The sequence below is a fragment of the Typopeltis vanoorti genome, chromosome 14, assembly GCF_054136105.1.
Source record: "Typopeltis vanoorti isolate ZY-2024b chromosome 14, IOZ_Tvanoo_1.0, whole genome shotgun sequence".
NCBI lineage: Eukaryota > Metazoa > Arthropoda > Arachnida > Uropygi > Thelyphonidae > Typopeltis > Typopeltis vanoorti.
In genome coordinates this window covers 86,425,792-86,446,100 of record NC_143562.1, presented here as the reverse complement: position 1 = coordinate 86,446,100, position 20,309 = coordinate 86,425,792, and the positions used below count along the sequence as shown (strand labels likewise).

General features: G+C 35.2%; 1 protein-coding gene across 1 annotated transcript in view; it reads left to right on the top strand.

The window, feature by feature from the left end:
* Nucleotides 1-20,309, top strand: part of Mat89Ba (nucleolar protein 6 Mat89Ba) — a 329,267-nt gene that overhangs the window by 34,957 nt on the left and 274,001 nt on the right. Inside the window, exon 4 of the mRNA XM_090403430.1 lies at nt 9,916-10,098. Coding sequence (XP_090259556.1) covers nt 9,916-10,098 — 183 coding nt within the window. The remainder of the gene's footprint in view (nt 1-9,915; nt 10,099-20,309) is intronic.

Below are 20,309 nucleotides of genomic sequence, written 5' to 3'. Positions count from 1 at the left end.
GCAAAGCTAATAATAATGGCAAATACCTGTTGGATTTCTGCTCAGGACATGGACTGGTTATTACTAACACCATGTTCCAACATAAAAATGTGCACAAATTCGCATGGAGAGAAGAGGCGAGGAATAAGAAAAGTCTCATTGACTATGTTATTGTTGATAGTGATGTTTTCTCCCTGGTGCAGGACACCAGAGTGTACAGAGGATTTGAAATTGGAAGTGATCACTATTTAGTCTTGAGCAGGATAAAATTGAATTTCATATTGAAAAGAATAACACGTAAGAAAGTTTTAAAGCGAATAAAAGTTGAGCAGCTCTCAGATGTGAACTGTAGACTAAAATACACAAAGATTATTGAAGAAAAAATGAAAGAGTTTGAAACCAGGAACCAAACCTGGAGATTCAGTGGCAAGCCTTGAAGAAAACCCTAATTGATTCAGCCAGAGAGGCATGTGGTGAGGTTGTCTGCAAGTATAAAAAAAATCAGAACTCCCTGGTGGACACAGGAAGTTAAAGAGGCAGTGAAAGAAAAGAAGAAAGCATATCAAAAGTTCCTGGCAAATAAGTCAACTTGTGCTCTTAGAGAATACAGAGATAAATGCAAGAATGCTAAACTCTGTGTAAAACTAGCTAAACAAAAGTCATGGGAGGACTTTGGCAAGAATATAGAAAATAAATATCAAGAAGGTGGCAAAATATTCTGGAGGTTGTTGAAGAAGCTTAGGAATGGAGGAAAGAGTGCTGTAAAAGGAGTCAGAGATGATAAAGGTGAAATGAAAACGGGAGAAAAGATATCCTTGAAATATGGAGTAATTACTTTGAAAAACTGCTAAATGAAACAAGCAGTGATGACAGCACAGTGGTAAAAAACACTGACCAGGCATGCAGTCAGGAATACATATCCATACTTGAAGTAGAAAAAGCCATCAAAGGCTTGTAATGTGGAAAGGCAGCAGGAGTAGATAATATTCGACCAGAAATGCTGAAGTATGGTGGTATAAAAGTCTTACAGTGGCTGCACTGCATAGTTCAAAACGCCTGGACAGAGAAATGAATTCCCGATGATTGGAGTAGAGCTCTCTTAGTACCCATATATAAAAAGGGAAATAAAACAATGTGAGAATTACAGAGGTATTTCCCTACTAAGTGTTCCTGGCAAGATTTATGCAAGTATACTTGAGAAACGGTTGAGAAGAATTTTGGAAGAAAAGCTTGGTGAAGAACAAGCTGGATTCAGGCCAAATAGAGGCTGTCAGGATCAGAGGAAGACCAAGATATAGGTGGATTGATACAGTACAAAGTGCCTTAGACGATAGAAATATAGGAATGTCGGAGTCTTGACAAGTAACAGACTGATTTGGAGGAAATTGTAGATAGGAAGTTAGTAATGATGTAAATTTTTCATGTAGTACTATCATATCCTGTACATCCATTGAGGGTACATATCAAGAATTTGATGATGATGATGATGATGATAAATATGAATTCTTCATCTTCAAATATTTCAGGGACCCTAACTAAGTCCCAACCAAGTACTGATAATATAGACACAGCATATGGAAACAGAAGTAAGAAACAAAAGATATCGGATACTAACATAAATGTGCCAACTTTTTAATTATTCATGCAACAGGAAAAACTATTTGGGAAAATGTCACCCTTCTTTATCCAAAAAGGTTTAGAAGGACTGGCAGGACCTCCCAAAACTGTCAAGAAATTGTGTTCTGGTGATATCCTCATGCAAACAACATTCCGAGAAACTACTGAGAGCAATGACAATGGGTGGAATACAAATTGCAGTAACACCTCACAGAACACTCAATTGCAGTAGAGGAGTGATTTCCAGTTGATCCTGATGAGGAGATATGTTCAGAGCTGAAAGATCAAGGAGTGATGGGTGTGAGGCGCATCCTGATACGCAGAGATGGTTGCCTGGTCTCAACCAAGAACGTCATCCTTACTTTTTATACACTTAGGTCTCATACATCTGTAAAAGCAGGGTATCTCAGCTGTCCTGTTAGAATGTACATCCCTAACCCGCTGAGATGCTTTAAATGTCAAAGATGTAGACATGCCCTAACTGCCTGTTGTAGTTTTACTACCTGTGCCCGATGTGGTAGTAAAGAACATGATTATAAATTTTGCTGTGAAAAAAAAGCTAAATGTGTCAACTGTCAGGGAGATCATCCAGCATACTCTCGTGCATGTTAGAGATGGAAAGATGAAAAAGAGATACAAAAAATTAAAACAGAACAAAACATAACATATCAAGATGCAAAAAGAAAGCTGGCCACCATTACACCTGTTCTACGATCCTCTTATGCTGAAAAAGTAACAATTAAAAAAACAGTGCCAACAGCAACTCAAACATGTATGTCTATTCCACCATTTGATAATTTCACCATACCTGAACTTTACGAGCACAGGTGCTTCTCTGTTGAGTGCATTAATAACAAGACCTATGGCCTTACTCCAGTGACAACTTCAAAAATGGTCCTTTTCGATTAAAACTCACCTGTCAAAAAAACTGGCGACTTCACTCCAAGATAAACCACCAGACACTCGCACAGAAAAAATCGATATGTCGATACCCACTGAAAGCAAACTAAACATATCAACTGACCCTAATACATTTGATGTTTTGAACCCTCTACCAGAGGAAGAGATGGACACTGGCCATCCATACTTCCCTAAAACAATGGATAAATATAAACCTGAGAAAGGTAAGCCCTCAACCTCTCGAATACCAGACATGTCAATAAAATCAAGACAATAGGAAAATTTTTACAATGTAAGTGTCGTGGGATCTGCCAGAATATTGACGATATCAAGATGTTGCAGAAACACAAACCTTTCTGTCTACAGGAAACTTACTTAAGTTCCACTGAGGACCGTACCTTTAGGAATTTCACTGTTGTACGTAAGGATAGAACTGGAGATGGTCCTGCTCATGGAGGAGTAGCTATCCTAGTGGGCAGTCATATTCCTTTTCATCAGGTCGAACTTAATACTTCTCTTTGGGATTTCTTATTACAGTATGTTCAATTTATTTACCACCAAACGTGTGGACAGACTTATGTGTTCGTCGAACATGTTGTTTATTTTTTAACGGTATATTTTAGAACACAGAAACTAAGTAAATAATTAATTTATTAACTTATTGCTGATATTTCGCTGGTGTTATAACCAGCATCTTCAGAATACAAAAACACAGTTTGTCACAATACACGAGACTATAACAACATGGTGTAATCAACAGACTAGTTAAAGAAAATTGTAGCAGCAACACAAAGACTAGAGTCCTGATTTTTGGCGCCCTCTATCTGGAAAAAAAAAATTGTAGCTATCACATAAGACTAGAGTCCTAAGAAGTTACTAGTTTTTTCTTAAGATGACTGTCTCGCTAACGCTAACCCATAGAGCGAGAGCAATCTGTTCCAATGACAATGCTCTTGCTGCTGAACTGGCTCACTTACACCACACCTTCTTGGCCAATGGCTATAATCCACATAAGATAAACAAAATACTAAATGCTCCTAAGGAACCCCTCCAACCATCCACCACAGAGAACTACAACAAAACAGTCACCATCCCATACATTAAAGGCACATCCGAAAAGATTTCAAGAATTCTTAATAAACATAAACTACGCACTACATTCAGACCATGTAGCAAATTAGCAACCCTTATCCGCTCACCCAAGGACAGCATTCCCCCTTTATCACATCCAGGATTCTACCAAGTATCTTGCTCATGTAATCAAGCCTACTACAGTCAAACAGGCAGAACTGTGAACATCTGCATCAGCAAACACAAAAGATACTTCCAGAATTATCACTATGGCAAGTCGGGCCTAGCAGATCATGCTCTGGATACCCCTGCACACAGGATCAACTGGAAAAACACAAAAGTACTACACAGAAGCTCTTACAAGTCAGAGAGATTGTTCTTAGAGGCGACAGAAGCCCTGAAACACAATCCAAATCTCAACAAATATGGCTGTATTAACTTGCCTAAGATCTGGGAGACAGTCATCTTGAGCTAGTAACTTGTTAGGACTCTATTCTTATGTGATAGCTTCAATTTTTTTTTTTTTTTTCAAATAGAGGGCGCCAAAAATCAGGACTCTTGTCTTTGTGTTGCTGCTACAATTTTCTTTAACTAGTCTGTTGATTACACCATGTTGTTATAGTCTCGCGTATTGTGACAAACTGTGTTTTTGTGCTCTGAAGATGCTGGTTATAACACCAGTGAAATATCAGCAATAAGTTAATAAATTAATTATTTACTTAGTTTCTGTATGTAAAAAATAAATAATGTTGTTTATTTTTTAACGGTATACATATTAGAAAATAAACAACATTATTTACCACCAAATGCTGAGTTAAATGAAATTGATCTTGATAACCTTATCTCGCAACTGCCTGAACCCATACTTTTGATGGGTGACTTTAATGGTCACTATACACTATGGGATAGTGCCAACACTAATAGACGAGGTTGAATCATTGAAAAAATTTTTGATAATAATAACCTTTCCCTTCTAAATAATAAACTCAATACTTTCTTCCACATGCCTACCCGCTCATATTCTGCAATTGATCTTACAATCTGTTCCCCTTCCATTCTTCCACTGCTAATGTGGGACATTGAAGAGAACATATATGGAAGTGATCACTTTCCTGTTCTTTGTACAATATCTTCACAGGAACCATGTCCACCCACATGGATGCCTATATGGAAAATGGACCAGGCTGACTGGAACACTTTCTCTCATCATGCAATATTTAATGCTGATGCCATCAGTCAAACACCTATCAATGAAGCTATAAAATATATAACAGAATGCATTATCCAGGCAGCAACAACCTCCATCCCAAAAACATCATCTTGATTTCCAGTCTATCCAAAGCCTTGGTGGAACCCAGAATGTCAGGCAGCCAAAAAAGATCAACACAGAGCATGGAGCATATTTCGTAGATATCCCACCACATCAAATTTAATAACTTTCAAGCGTGCTTGAGCCAAAGCACGTTATGTAAGATGTCATAGTCAAAAACAATCATGGATCCAATTTACTACATCAATTAATCAAATGACCAGTCCAAAAATTGTATGGGATAATATCCGGAAAATGAAAGGCAGATATAGTACACATTGTTTGTCCACCTTAGACTCTAATGGAAGTGTTCTTGCTGATCCCAAAGCTATTGCAGATTCTTTGGGAGAAACTTTTGCTAAAATCTCAGCAACAGCTTCATATTCTCTGGAATTTTTAAATACTGAAAGCGCAGCAAGAGAAACAAAGGCTTAATGTTTCTATCAATATTCTTCAGCCATTTGTCAAGGAGGTACTAAAAAGAGCTCTCCTACAATCTCACCCTAGTGCAGTAGGACCTGATGACATCCATTATGAAATGATAAAACGTCCACCATCATCTTCTATGGATCTTCTCTTATTATACAATAGAATACCTTGCAGATGAAGAGTTTCCAAATTCTTGGCATAAGACAATTGTCATTGCTATCCCAAAACCAGGAAAAGATCCATCACAAGCAAATAATTATCAACCCGTTTCTCTGACCAGCTGTCTTTTTAAGATACTAGAGAAAATGATTAATGTCAGACTTCTCTGGTATTTAGAAAGCAACAGTCTTCTCTCCAATACGCAATGTGGTTTCCATAGACGTCGATCAACTTTAGACCATTCAGTTCGGTTAGAAACTTGTATAAGAGATACATTTCTGACGTGAGAACATCTTGTCTCAGTTTTTTTTGACACATGGAAAAAGCTTATGACACAGCCTGGAGATATGGCATATTAAAAGACCTTTATAACCTAGGTCTCAAAGGACACTTCCCTATATTTATTAAAAACTTTCTGTCCAGGAGAACTTTCCAAGTCAGAATGGGAAGTACGCTATCTCGACCATATCATCAAGAACAAGGTGTTCCCCAAGGCTCTGTCTTAAGTGTAACCTTTTTTGCTATTAAAATTAACTCAATCATTGAACAGCTTCCTCCCGCTGTAGACAATGCTCTACATGTTGATGACTTCACAATTTACTGTCATTCACGTAACATGAGGGTAATTGAAAGACAACTTCAGCAAGCAATTGATCATGTCTCTCTGTGGGCTCTTAATAATGGGTTTAGGTTTTCAACAGAAAAAAAGTGTCTGTGTATACTTCTGTCGAAAACGCATTCATCACCCAAATCCTGAACTAAGAATGGGACATACTGTTATTCCAGTAGCTACAGAAACCAAGTTCTTTGGACTCATCTTTGACAAAACTCACATTTCTAGCACACGTTCGTCAACTAAGAGAAAAGTGCAAAAGAACTTTGAACCTCCTTCGCACTCTATCCTCTACTGAGTGGGGTGCTGATCGAGCTTTATTGCTCCATCTTTATCGTGCACTTATATGTCCCAAGTCTATGGTCCGGCAAGACAGAGTAACCTACGATGGTTATTCTGTCTTGATGGATATACGGATATCCATCATCAGGATATACGGATAGCTACTGGTGTCTTTTGCCTCACCCACTCAAAGTCTCTATGTTGAAGCAAATGAACTGGCTCTATCACTTCGACCGAAACAGTTGTCTCTTAATTACGCCCTAATAATAAAATCTCTCCCAGATCACCCTACATGGAATGGTATCTTCTCTCTGCATTGGGAAGCTCAATATCACACACATCAAACTGCTATACATCCTTTCGGTATGCGTATTAAAGAAACTGTGCAATCTGTTAGTATAAATGTTAACAATATTAGCTACGCTAAACATAACAGCATTCCTCCATGGCAGGTTTGCACACCATCCCGCAACCTCTCACTTTGTCAGCTACAGAAATCTTATACCCCCATCATCCATTTACCTGCAATTGTTTAATGCACACAGAGCAGCACACACTAATTTCTTACCCATCTATACTGATGGTTCAAGAACTAACACCTCTGTTGACTGTGCTGCTGTGTTTCCTGACATTATTATCTCAAATCAGATCCCACTAGACTGCAGTAATTATACAGCTGAGTTGCATGCCATTTAGCTTGCACTTGTGCATATAAAAGAAAACTGCTACCGAAAGTGTATAATTTATACAGACTCGTTGAGCTTTTTACAGGCTATCTCCTCTCCTATGTATAATCCATATCCAGTACTTTATGAGGTGCTACACCTGCTTCACAAAATGAAAATCCTTAATTTCGATGTTCAGTTCTCCTGGATTCCCAGCCACATCATAATCAAAGGAAATGAGGCTGCAGATGCAGCTGCTAAATCAGCTTATACCTTCTCCACATACTGTTTGACAGTTCCATATACAGACAACTTATAAGATAAAAGCTAATTGCTCAGTGGGAGTTAACATGGCAAGAAGCATCAACAAACAAATTATATAACATTAAACCTGAATTAAACACTGGCATTCTAGTCAACGTACAAAGAGAAGGGAAGAGGTTGTCCTTGCTAGACTCTGCATAGGTCACAGTCACCTTACGCATTCTTTTTTACTGAGAGCTGATGACCCTCCCATATGTGAAAAATGCAACACACATCTCACTATTCATCATATTCTGGCAGATTGTCAAAAATTTACACTAGAGAGGAATGAAATTTTCACCTATCTAACCAAGCCATATACACTCAGGGAAATGCTAGCAGACTCAGGCAAATTGCATGATGTTTTTAATTTTTTAGAAAGAATTAATTTGTATAAACACATTTCACCAGAAATTTGTTTATATTTAAAAATACTTTTTTGCTTAACTTAACTTTTATACATACATTCATTAGGTTAAATCTGACCAATTATGTATTACCATAGGCCTTGATCTTGTATATTTGTATCACCCTGCTGTAATTTTGTTAATATGTAAATACCATAATGCTAAACTTAAATTTTATACATCAATGCTGTATAATAATTCCTTTCTGACTCTTTTAAGTATTAGTATAATAATGTTTGTTGTAATCTTACTAGATGTAGACACTGCTTTCCTTGACTTGTTTTGTATATACATTATGCTCTGCATACAAATACATGCAGAGCATATAAATACTCTGCATGTATTTATATGTAGATACTGCATCACTTAACATACATTTTGTGTATGCATCTTATTTACTACTTTATTTTTTGAATAATCATGTAGTGCTGTAGGACATCTTACCTATTTGTGTACTTTCTAGTAATTCTGTTTATATGTATTGCTAAATTCTGTTTATACTGCATTGCTAAATTTAATTTTCATCCATGCATATTGTATAATAATCCCTTTTTGCCTATTTTTGTACTGCTATAAAGGCATCAATTATAATTTTACATATATGTAGATACTGCATTCCTTGGCTTAGTGTTTCATATATTATGTATTAACTTATATTGTTAACTATTTTTGCACTACTGTAATAACCTCTGACCTTGCGTGTTGCTGTGCCCTTTGTAACAGTTCTGTTTACCTAGAGATGCTGCTTTGTGAAACTAGATTCTCGTACAGACATATTGTTTACAATTTTCTGTAAATGCTAATGTTGTAACATTTAGTATGGCACATGACCTTTTTAGTTTTTGTGCCAAATAAACTATAAACCAACCAACCAATCAATCTCTTAAATAATCAGTGATTGCAGATATCATTAGTGCACTCAATGCCAGTAACCATCAAATGTTCACATAGTACATGCAATCATTCTTTTGTTATTTTTGTTTTCAAATAGTTTACTGTAATTGATACATGTTTGTAACCTAATTTTTTATTTTATTCACTTTTTATCTCCTGATGATGTGAAACAGGAATTTTATTATTTCTATAGTAGTTCAGTGTTGTGTCTTAATAAATAACTTTAGTACCAGTTGTGCCATGTGGTGAAAATACCAGCAACACATTCACATTACATTCTACACATCTCTGTGCTTCCAACTTAATGACAACTGTTCGGTGAAGGCCCTTTCCTGTATCGACGCAGCAGTATCTCCATCTACAAAGTGAGGTCTATGCAGAAATGGTTGGATCGGATAAGTATTGAAGAACTTGACTTGCCTGCATGGAGTCCTGATGTGGGATGAATTGAAATATCAGTTGTGAGCTAGGCTGAATTGTCTGACATTGGTGACTGGCCTTACTAATGCTCTTCTGGAAGAGAATTACCATAGCAACATACCAAAGTCTAATGGACAGCCTTCCCAGAAGATTGAAGGCTGTTATAGCAGCAGCAGAAGGTGGACCAACTCCATATTAATACCTTTCATATTAGAATGAGATTTGGGATGAGCAGGTATTTGAATATTTTGACCGGATTGTATATGTAAATAACCATCAAGCATGCTCTTTAAGTTTGTTTTGCTTAACCTGTTACATTTGTTAGTATACTTTGTCCAGCAGTCTTTTGCATTGTTTTAGCCCAATCACTGTGACTTTATGCATAGTTTACTATAATTTTCATTTTGCTGGACACACACACAGAGGTGATCCTGACTGACTGATTTCAGTCATGCCTGAAATCAGTCAGTCTGTATTATAAAAAGAATTTGTCAAATTTCAACCAAGTCTATTCAACTCGAGCAAAATGTGGTATATGTTCTGGTACAGATGCTGATTTTGGTTATTCATGTTGATGTTTAACGGCATAAAACAGACATCATAAACTAATAATTAAATTTATTTAGTTGATTAAATTACTCAGCCAATATTTTGCCTTGGTCATGAAAGCAAAATATTGGCTGAGTGTAAGATGTCTGTTTTGTTCCATGAAACATCAGCATAGTATATGTTGTGTGATTGGTAGAAAAGCAATGATTATTGGTACTATGAATTATTATTCTGTAACTCTAGAGAACTGAATTTAAAATTATGATTCAGTTTTAATTTTCTGGAAAACTTTCTCTAAAGTATATATATTTTTTGTAGTTGGTAGATCAGTCATGGATTAAGGACAAAGGTGTAAATATTCCAATCATCCAGGAACCTTATGAAACAAAAGGAATGTTTAAATTTCTTGCTCCTTCAGTCATTAAAGTTGTTGGAAGTTATCCTCTTGGTCTGGCATGTGGAGAAATTATAACCATTGATGTTGCAATGGAAATTCCTAAAGTAAGTAGTTTTGTTGCTGCTTAATAAATTATACTTGGTCAAGTTATTATAAGTGTTCTACACTAGCTGAAATTTTTTGTAATTAATAAAATATTTTATTTACTTTTTTTATCTCTGAATCTGTATACATTTAATATTTATATTCAGTGTATTCTCTAAAGTACATTTTATTATACAATTATTTATACAAAATTGATAACTAAAAAAACATTAGTTAATATGAACTTTTTTTTTTCAAAAATATATACCCATATAAAATACTTATAACACAAAATGTCACTTGCTGACATGGAGTTTCTTCTCCTTTATTATCTTTATTGTTACAGTATTTCCCTGCAGCTATGTTTGCAAACATTTGGGTTGTATTGGATTTTGCCTTGAAAAGTCAGCTACTGGAACAACCTCACCAGTGAAGATCTGCATCATCAGCTTAATGAAAAATGTGAATTAGTTAAAGAGAAATGTAGCTAATAGACGAAATAGAAAAATACTATGTCAACATAATTGGTGTTATGTTGAAATGCAAATGATCAGAACAGGTGATATCATTTAAATAATAAGATGATTTATTCAGATGTAAGGGATCTTGGAAAATGAGGAAGTAGACAAAATCTTCAGCAAAGATAAATCCTTGTGTACAATCCAGTTTCAAGTAAAGTGATGCAGGCTAGTTTCAAAATGATAAATTAGACATCAAGAACTAGATTTATTGGGGCCTATGATTACACATTTTTGTTATTTAGGCACAATTTTTGCAAAGATGGTCAGTGAAATATGGAAATAAAATAATAAGATATGTAAGAGTATGGTGAAAAGCTAGGCAAATACACTAAATGTGGAACATGTGAAAGAGAGAGAGAGAGAGAAATTCAAAAGACCAAACTGTCTTGTAAAATGTTAGTTTGGCATTAGTGGCAGAACCATACTCAGAATGAAGATGTTAGGAGGAAAAAAAAAAAACACCTTACTATTAACATTCAAGAAGGTGTAAGCAAAGCTGATCTGAAATATCTGAAGAGAGTCACCACGGCTCAGTTGGTAACTGTAAGTACAGTGCTTTTGGGTTGGAAAGACCTTAATTTGAATTCCTTGTAGAGTGCAATTAATCATTATAAGGGTTTTTCATTACACTGTGAATTGACCAATCTGATATTGAGGTGGAAAGATTTTTCCCTCCTATAAATCTGACAAGCCAGCCAAAGAACTCATACAACTGACAGACATAACAGATATGCAGATACAAGTAACTACCATATCATGGCATTAGTTAGGTTTCTATGAAGTCTCACTTGTCCATAATAGGCAGTTGTGTCTAACATGCTAAATGCAAGCGGAAATCAGAAGATTAATAAATCTAAATTAATAGACTATGTGGCCATCCCTTGTATTTGCCCAATTTCTGAGAACATCACCAATATACTTGAATTCTGGACATACAAGTTGCATTCCATTCCATCCAAAAGCTTTCTTTTGTCTCTAAAGGAAAAGTTTCTTTTGTTTGCATTTATCAGATACCTTGTGCCATTGGTATATAACATTGGTAAGTACTAGAGATTTACATTTACTGTTGTTTTTCATGAGACCCATAATAAATACTATGAACTAGAACAATTGACTTGCAGCATGTGAATGAGGTCCTACACAAGAGTGGGTTCTTTATATAAAGACAATGTAAGGAAAGGTGTGAAGAATTAATAAGATTCTTATTTCTAATATGGAAAATAGAGTTATTTTGTGTTTATAGTCGATGCTCATGACAGTGAACTCATAGAAACCAGCAAACATTATGCTATAGTTTACTATAGTGTAAGGTTCACTGTAGTGGATTTAAGTAAAAATATTGCTCTCTCTTCCTTTCCGAGGACACCAATTCCCAAAAAGATATTTGCATTCAGTTGGATAATGGTGACTTCTTGAATTTTTCTCAGCATCTCTACAGAGATAATTGCTTCACCACTCCCTCCCATGAGCACATTAATTGGTCATCTTTGATTTACTTCCTCCATTGCAAAGTTTCAAATGTTCTGTTAGAGATACCTGTGCTATATGGTTTCTTTAGTTCACACATTAATACAAGGAAAGGAGTGAATAATATTGATTCAAAAGCCATATATTTCAAGTTAAAATATATCACCTTTGAATAAATATTATTCACTCCTTCCCTTGTGTTATCATGTAAATTGAAGAGTTTCAAGTATTTGTAGTTGGCAGTTATGAAAAAAAAAATGAAATAAATTTGCTGATGCATTTTATTCTCCAAATGGAGCAGGCCTTTGGGAAATAAATCCCAAACTAACTTTTTTATGAAGATTAGTGGGCACCTAGGCCACCACGCTTAGCCAATAATAGAATAGCTGGATCAACACCATTCATCATCAACATCAAATTCCTGACATGTACCCTCAAAGGGTGTACAGGATATGATAGTACTACATGAAAAACTTACATTATTACTATTGCTAGTTCCTGTCTACAATTTTCCTCCAAATCAATTTGTTATTTGTCAAGACTCCAACATTATCAGATCTTATATTTCTGTCTTCTAAGGCACTTCAGTCCACCTATATCTTGGTCTTCCTCTGGATCGTTTTCCTACCAACATGGTAGAGAACACGTTTTGCTAATCTTTTCTCTCCCATTCTGTTTAAGTGACCATACCACCTGAGATTAGCTCTGCTAACACTTTTTTGAATGCTAACAGTGTCAAATTCTTTCTTAATATCCTCATTTTTAATATGATATTGCCATTGACGCTCCTAAACGTTTTCAGGACTCTCATATCTGTGGTCTCTAGTCTTTGGTCAAGTGTTTTATTTCTAACCCAGCTCTCATATCCATGAATTAAAATTGGTTTGAACACTGTCTTGTATACATATAATTTAGTGTTTTGACTAATTTCTCTCTTATTCTATATAAATTTATTCAGTTGACTTCTGGCTTATCATACTGGCTTTGTTGATTCTGTTGTCTATTTCCATATTTAATATAACATATATTTAACAAATCTGAAACACACACCCCAACTCAACATCACCAGAGTTAAAGATCGGTACTATCAACATAAGAATCCTGAATGGTAAAGAAATGGAACTAGCTGAGGAATTAGATAAGTACCAGATCAACATAATAGGTGTGGCTGAAACAAAAAAGACCAAAACTGGTGAGATCTTTCTGAGCAATAAATACAAAATGTTATATTCAGGAAATGACAATCAAGGAAAAGAAGGAGTAGCCATAGTATTCAACACAAAATACGAGGATAATCTTCTTGAATGGCAGGCAGTCTCAAGTAGAGTAATGTGGGCGAATATGAGAATGGGGAACTGGACAATCAGACTTATTTGTGCCTATGGTCCCACAGAAGGTTCTACTAAGGTAGAAGTGGAGGAATTTTTTGATGCTTTAGAAAAAGCAACTGACACAATGAAAAAGGAAAAGTTGGTCCTTGTTGAGGATCTAAATATCAGATTAGGAAATGATTTTGAGACATACAAAAATATTTTGGGAAAATTTGGAGAAAAGAGCAAAGCTAATAATAATGGCAAATATTTGTTGGATTTCTGCTCAGGACATGGACGGGTTATTACTAACACCATGTTCCAACATAAAAATGTGCACAAATCCACATGGAGAGAAGAGGCAAGGAATAAGAAAAGTCTCATTGACTATGTTATTGTTGATAGTGATGTTTTCTCCCTGGTGCAGGACACCAGAGTGTACAGAGGATTTGAAATTGGAAGTGATCACTATTTAGTCTTGAGCAGGATAAAATTGAATTTCATATTGAAAAGAATAACATGTAAGAAAGTTTTAAAGCGAATAAAAGTTGAGCAGCTCTCAAATGTGAACTGTAGACTAAAATACACAAAGATTATTGAAGAAAAAATGAAAGAGTTTGAGAATAGGAATCAAACCTTGGAGATTCAGTGGCAAGCCTTGAAGAAAGCCCTGATTGATTCAGCTAGAGAGGCATGTGGTGAAGTTGTCTGCAAGGATAGAAAATTCAGAACTACATGGTGGACACAGGAAGTTAAACAGGCAGTGAAGGAAAAGAAGAAAGCATATCAAAAGTTCCTGACAAATAAGTCAGCTTGTGCTCTTAGAGAATACAGAGATAAATGCAAGAATGCTAAACACTGTGTAAAACTAGCTAAACAAAAGTCATGGGAGGACTTTGGCAAGAATATAGAAAATAAATATCAAGAAGGTGGCAAAATATTCTGGAGGTTGTTGAAGAAGCTTAGGAATGAAGGAAAGAGTGCTGTAAAAGGAGTTAGAGATGATAAAAGGGACATGAAAACGGAAGAAAAAGATACCCTTGAAGTATGGAGTAATTACTTTGATAAACTGCTAAATGAAACAAGCAGTGATGACAGCACAGTGGTAAAAAACACTAACCAATCATGCAGTCAGGAATACATATCCATACTTGAAGTAGAAAAAGCCATCAAAGGCTTAAAATGTGGAAAGGCAGCAGGAGTAGATGATATTCGACCAGAAATGCTGAAGTATGGTGGTATAAAAGTCTTACAGTGGCTGCACTGCATTGTTCAGAAAGCCTGAACAGAGGGACAAATTCCCGATGATTGGAGTAGAGCTCTCATAGCACCCATATATAAAACGGGAATTAAAACTGAATGTGAGAATTACAGAGGTATTTCCCTACTAAGTGTTCCTGGTAAGATCTATGCAAGTATACTTGAGAAACGATTGAGAAGAATTGTGGAAGAAAAGCTGGGTGAAGAACAAGCTGGATTCAGGTCAAATAGAGGCTGTCGGGATCAGATCTTCACTTTACGACAAATAGTGGAGAAATCATGGTAATATAACAAAGATCTCTATTTGAGTTTTGTCGATTGAATAGCTTCTCAAGAGAGAAGCTATTCAATACACTACAGTTATATGGTGTCAATGGGGCATTATATAAAGCAGTACGTAGTCTTTATTTGAGTTGTAAGTCAGCAGTTAGAATTGAAGGAAGTACAGGAAGATGATTTAATGTTAAATCTGGGGTGAGACAAGGATTTACATTATCCCCTCTGTTATTCATTATCTATATGGATCACATTATGAAGGAAAGTGGTATTAAACATGATATCAAACTTGGAGATATTAATGTCAGCTCTTTGCTTTATGTGGATGATGTTATACTTCTAAATAAATCCGCTACAAGTCTGCAAGTTTCTCTGACTAAATTGAATAACTGTCGTAATAGATATGGTGTGAAGGTCAGCAATAAAAAGACGAAGACAATGAAAATAGGCAGAATCATTGAAAATGTCAGCTGTGTTGTGAATGGAGAACCTGTGGAACAAGTAAAACATTTCAGCTACTTAGGCACGATTTTTAGTGAAGATGTTAAATTAAATATAGAAATAGACAACAGAATCAACAAAGCTGGTATGGTTGGAAGTCAATTGAATAAATTGAAATGGAATAAGAGAGAATTAGTCAGAACACTAAATTAGCTGTATACAAGACAGTGTTCAAACTAGTTTTAACTTATGGATCTGAGAGCTGGATCAGAAGAAAAAACTTGACCAAAGACTAGAGACCGCAGATATGAGAGTCCTGAGAAAGATTAGAGGTGTGAACAGATGGCATCAATGGCAATATCATATTAAAAATGAGGATATTAGGAAAGAACTTGACATTGTCAGCATCCAGGAATACGTTAGCAGAGCTGATCTCAGGTGGTATGGTCACTTAAATAGAATGGGAGAGGAAAGATTAGCAAAACAAGTGTTCTCTGCCAGGTTGGCAGGAAAACGACCCAGAGGAAGACCAAGATATAGGTGGATTGATATGGTACAAAGTGCCTTAGACGATAGAAATATAAGATCTGATAATGTTGGAGTCTTGACAGGTAACAGACTGATTTGGAGGAAAATTGTAGATAGGACGTTAGTAATGATGTAATTTTTTTCATGTGGTACTATCATATCCTGTACACCCCTTGAGGGTACATGGCAGGAATTTGATGATGATGTTAATATATTTAACTATAGGCTCTCCATTCACTAAGCAGTTGATTTTTTCAAAGTTTCTCCCTGTTTTCATTGTCAGTTTCAATTTAGTCAGGGAATCTTGCAGACTTTTACTGGATTTATTTAAAAGTATAACATTATCTGCATAAACTAAAGAGCTGAGATTAACATCTCCAATTAATACCACTTTATTTCGTGCTGTGATCCATATAGATAATGAATAACAGAAGGGATAATGTATATCCTTGTCTGACACCAGATTTAACATCACACCATCTGTACTTCCTTCACTTCTAACTGCTGACTTACAACTCAAATAAAGACAAAGTATTGATATAATGTTCCATTGACACCATATAACTGTAGCGTTTTGAATAACTTTTCTCTTGGCACCTTGTCATATGCCTTTTGAAGGTCTACAAAAGTTAAATAGAGATCTTTGTTATATTCCCACGATTTCTCAACTATTTGTCGTAAAAATGAAAATCTGATCCTGACAGCCTCTATTTGGCCTGAATCCAGCTTGTTCTTCACCAAGCTTCCCTTCCACAATCCTTCTCAACTGTTTCTCAAGTATACTTGCATGAATCTTACCAGGAGCACTCAGTAGGGAAATACCTCTGTAATTCTTACATTCAGTTTTATTTCCCTTTTTTTGTGTATGAGTACTATGAGAATTCTACTCCAATCATCTGGAATTCATCCCTCTGTCAAGGCTTTCTGAACCATGCAGTGCAGCCACTGCATGACTTTTATACCTCCATACTGGAGTATTTCTGATCGATGCTGCTTTTCCACATTTCAGGCTTTTGATTGCTTTTTCTACTTCAAGTATGGATATGTATTCTTGATTGCATGTCTGTTGAGTGTTTTTTACCACTGTGCTGTCACTGCTTGTTTCATTTAACAATTTTTTGAAGTAATTGCTCCATACATCAAGGATATCTTTTTCTCCAGTTTTCATGTCATCTTTATTATTTCTAATTCCTTTAACAGCACTCTTTTCTCCATTCCTAAGCTTCTTCAACAACCTCCAGAATATCTTGCCACCTTCTTGATATTTATTTTCCATGTTCTTGCCAAAGTCTTCCCATGACTTTTGTTTAACTATTTTTACACAGTGTTTAGCATTCTTGCATTTGTCTCTGTATTCTCTAAGAGCACAAGCTGACTTATTTCTCAGGAACTTTCAATATGCTTTCTTATTTTCCTTCAACTGTCTCTTTAACTTCCATTGTCCATCATGGTGTTCTGTTTTCTATCCTTGCAGTCAACCTCGTCACATTCCTCTGTGGCTTCTGGCTGAATCACTCAATGTGTTTTTCAGAACTTGGCACTTAAACTCTAAGGTTTAGTTCCTGTTCTCAAACTCTTTCATTTTTTTCTTGAATATTGTTTGTGTATTTTAGTCTGCAGTTCTCATCTGAGAGCTGCTCAATTTTTATATGCTTTAAAACTTTCTTACACGTTCTTCTTTTCAAAATGAAATTCAATTTTATCTTTCTCAAGACTATATAGTGATTAATTCCCATTTCAAATCCTTTGCAGGATTTGAAATGGGAATTAATGCAGAAGTCACAGTTTTGATATGCATATCAAAACTGTGACTTCTGCATTGATTTTGCTTAGTGTATCCTCACAGGTTTAGCTCTCATTGATGAGATCTCAGTAAAGGTCACAACTGGACTGGCTAATAATGTACTGTGCTTTGCATTATGGGATACCAGAGCAATTTGATGTGATAACATGTGTCCCTATATTCAGTTAACTTATCTGTGAAGAATTATCATTTGTAAACTTTATTTGCACACCTTTCGATAAAGGATTACAAATATAGTTTCTTATCTAGTATAATTTACTTTGTTTATCAAGTTGTTTGCTATCGTTTACTTATTTTTTACTAAAATTTTGATTTTATTCTACATTTTTCCATTTTTTTTTTTTTTGTCTTCTTTTACCCATTATGCTGTTGTTATTGTGATTATTATTATTTTTTCTAACATCCTTTCTAGACTTCTCCTTATGATGTTGTTGTTTAAAGTTACGCAGGCCAGTGCATTTATATGTCATACAATCACATCACTGTCATTCTGTTTTCTTAGTTATTAGTGCTTGAAAACTTGGAATACAAAACTTCTGCAAGGGTACAGTATTGTTATTGAGGTCATCTTCCCTTTAGATGGTTAACAAATGAACATTTTACTATTCTGTACACTGGACTCCCATGTTGTGCTCTAAACAACTGACTGTTGGTATAATTGCTGAGTAACTGATAAAGTGATTTTCATGAATCTGTTTTAATTATTTAAATGCTTCTAATTTTCTTTCAAGTTCAAGAGATTTCACCAATTCTAAAACCTATCCAGACATGCATGCTGTTTAACCTGATTTATTGTCTAGCATCGCTAACCATAAAAGAAACAGTTCCATTGTCTGCATAATGCTTCATTTTATATAATTTTGAATCTAACTTGAAATGCATCCACAGTACTTTATACTGGAATTTCTGGCAAAATATTCTGGATACTATTGAAAATGCATAGAAATGGGGGGGGGGTGCTGTTAAAGGAATAATATGTGATAAAGATGACATGAAAACTGAAGATAAGGATATCCTAGATGCCTGAAATAATTACTTTGATAGATTGTTAAACAAAACAAGCAGTGATAGAACAGTAGTAGAAAGTTTTCATGAAGCATGCAGACAGCAGTACATATCAGTAGTGAATGGAAAAAGCCATCAAAAACTTGAAATGTGGAAAGGTAGCTGAAGTAAATAATTTTATTTTCCTAATTATTAAATGGGTAACTCCATAGAGTCCTTAAACTCATCAAGGGAGGCCTTAAATGTTATTCCAAGCACTATCCAACATTTGTGCAATATCTATCATACTTTGCTTTGAACTCATTCACAGTCATTCTTTTTCTTGTTCTTCTTCTTCTTCTTTTCGGCATTTTAGTTCCAAACAGTCTTGGGATCTGCTGCTTGGACAGTTTTCTTCCACTTCTTTCTATCTTGGGCATCTCTCCTTTCCATTCCTACTTATTCCATATCCCTTTTGATATTTTCTCACCATCTTTTCCTTGGTATTCCGTTTTTTTCTCTTACCCTTCACTTCCATTGTTGTAACTTTGAATTGGATGGTCTACTGGTCTTCTCCATACATTCCAAGTCCACATCAATCTACTTTCTCTTACTTTGTCGCTAATTTTTCTAACTCCTATCTCCTTCCTTATATCTTTTTCCTCCTATGCTCTTTCCTTGATGTTCCATTTATCCATCTTAGCATCCTCATCTCCATTCTTTCCAATTGTTCCTCCTGAGTTCTCTTTGTTGCCCATTTCTCTGCTCCATACAAGAATCTTAGAATTACTATTTTTCCATTATGGAAAATAGTGATTCTAAGATGTCCTTTATCCACAGAAGTCCAGACAGTGAGAACAGGTGTTTGATGCCAGGAAAAAGTTCAGAGGAAAATCAGTGTTTGGATGGATTTGGTGCAGAGAAGGCAAAGTATTGACAGATGACAGAATAATGTAGAGAAAAATTGCCAATAGGAAGTTACTAATGAATGTGAGCTTTTCAAGCACTACTAAAATCCTTTAACCCCCATGTTTCATCAAATTGTCATAATTTGTGTTTTAGGATATATATAAGAAGACATAAAATTAATTAATTTTGTTCTAGGTGTTTAACAGAATTTTCCATCTTCCCCCATATGTTAAATTTTATACTGATAGTTTTTTTAAATATGTTTTATATTTAAAAAAGTTTTTTTTAAATATAAAATATAGTTTTATATTTATAAAATATAAGTTATAGTTTTTTTTTGTTATTTTTACCAGTTTAATATTTGGTTCATTTTATATTCCCAGAATGTGAATTTGAGTTATTTTGAAATGTTTTATGCCTGACTGCTAGAAAGTTATCACTTAAAATTATTTTAACTGAAGTATAGTTCAAAGATCTTAAAAGGCGAGTATTTTCAGCTCTTTATTAAGTAGTTAAAATTTCTTGACAGTACTTCAGTTCTAGTAAGTTTCTATTGCAGCTGTTACTACTGTAGCAAGCAGCTAATTGATCATTTACAGCTCTACACCATATCTGTTACATACTGTAGGCTTCGTTGTTAAGTATAGAAATTTTTTTTTTCACTGTTCTTTTTCACGTTATGTTCATAGAAAAAAATTTTTTCATTTGCTTTTACTACACACACACAGACA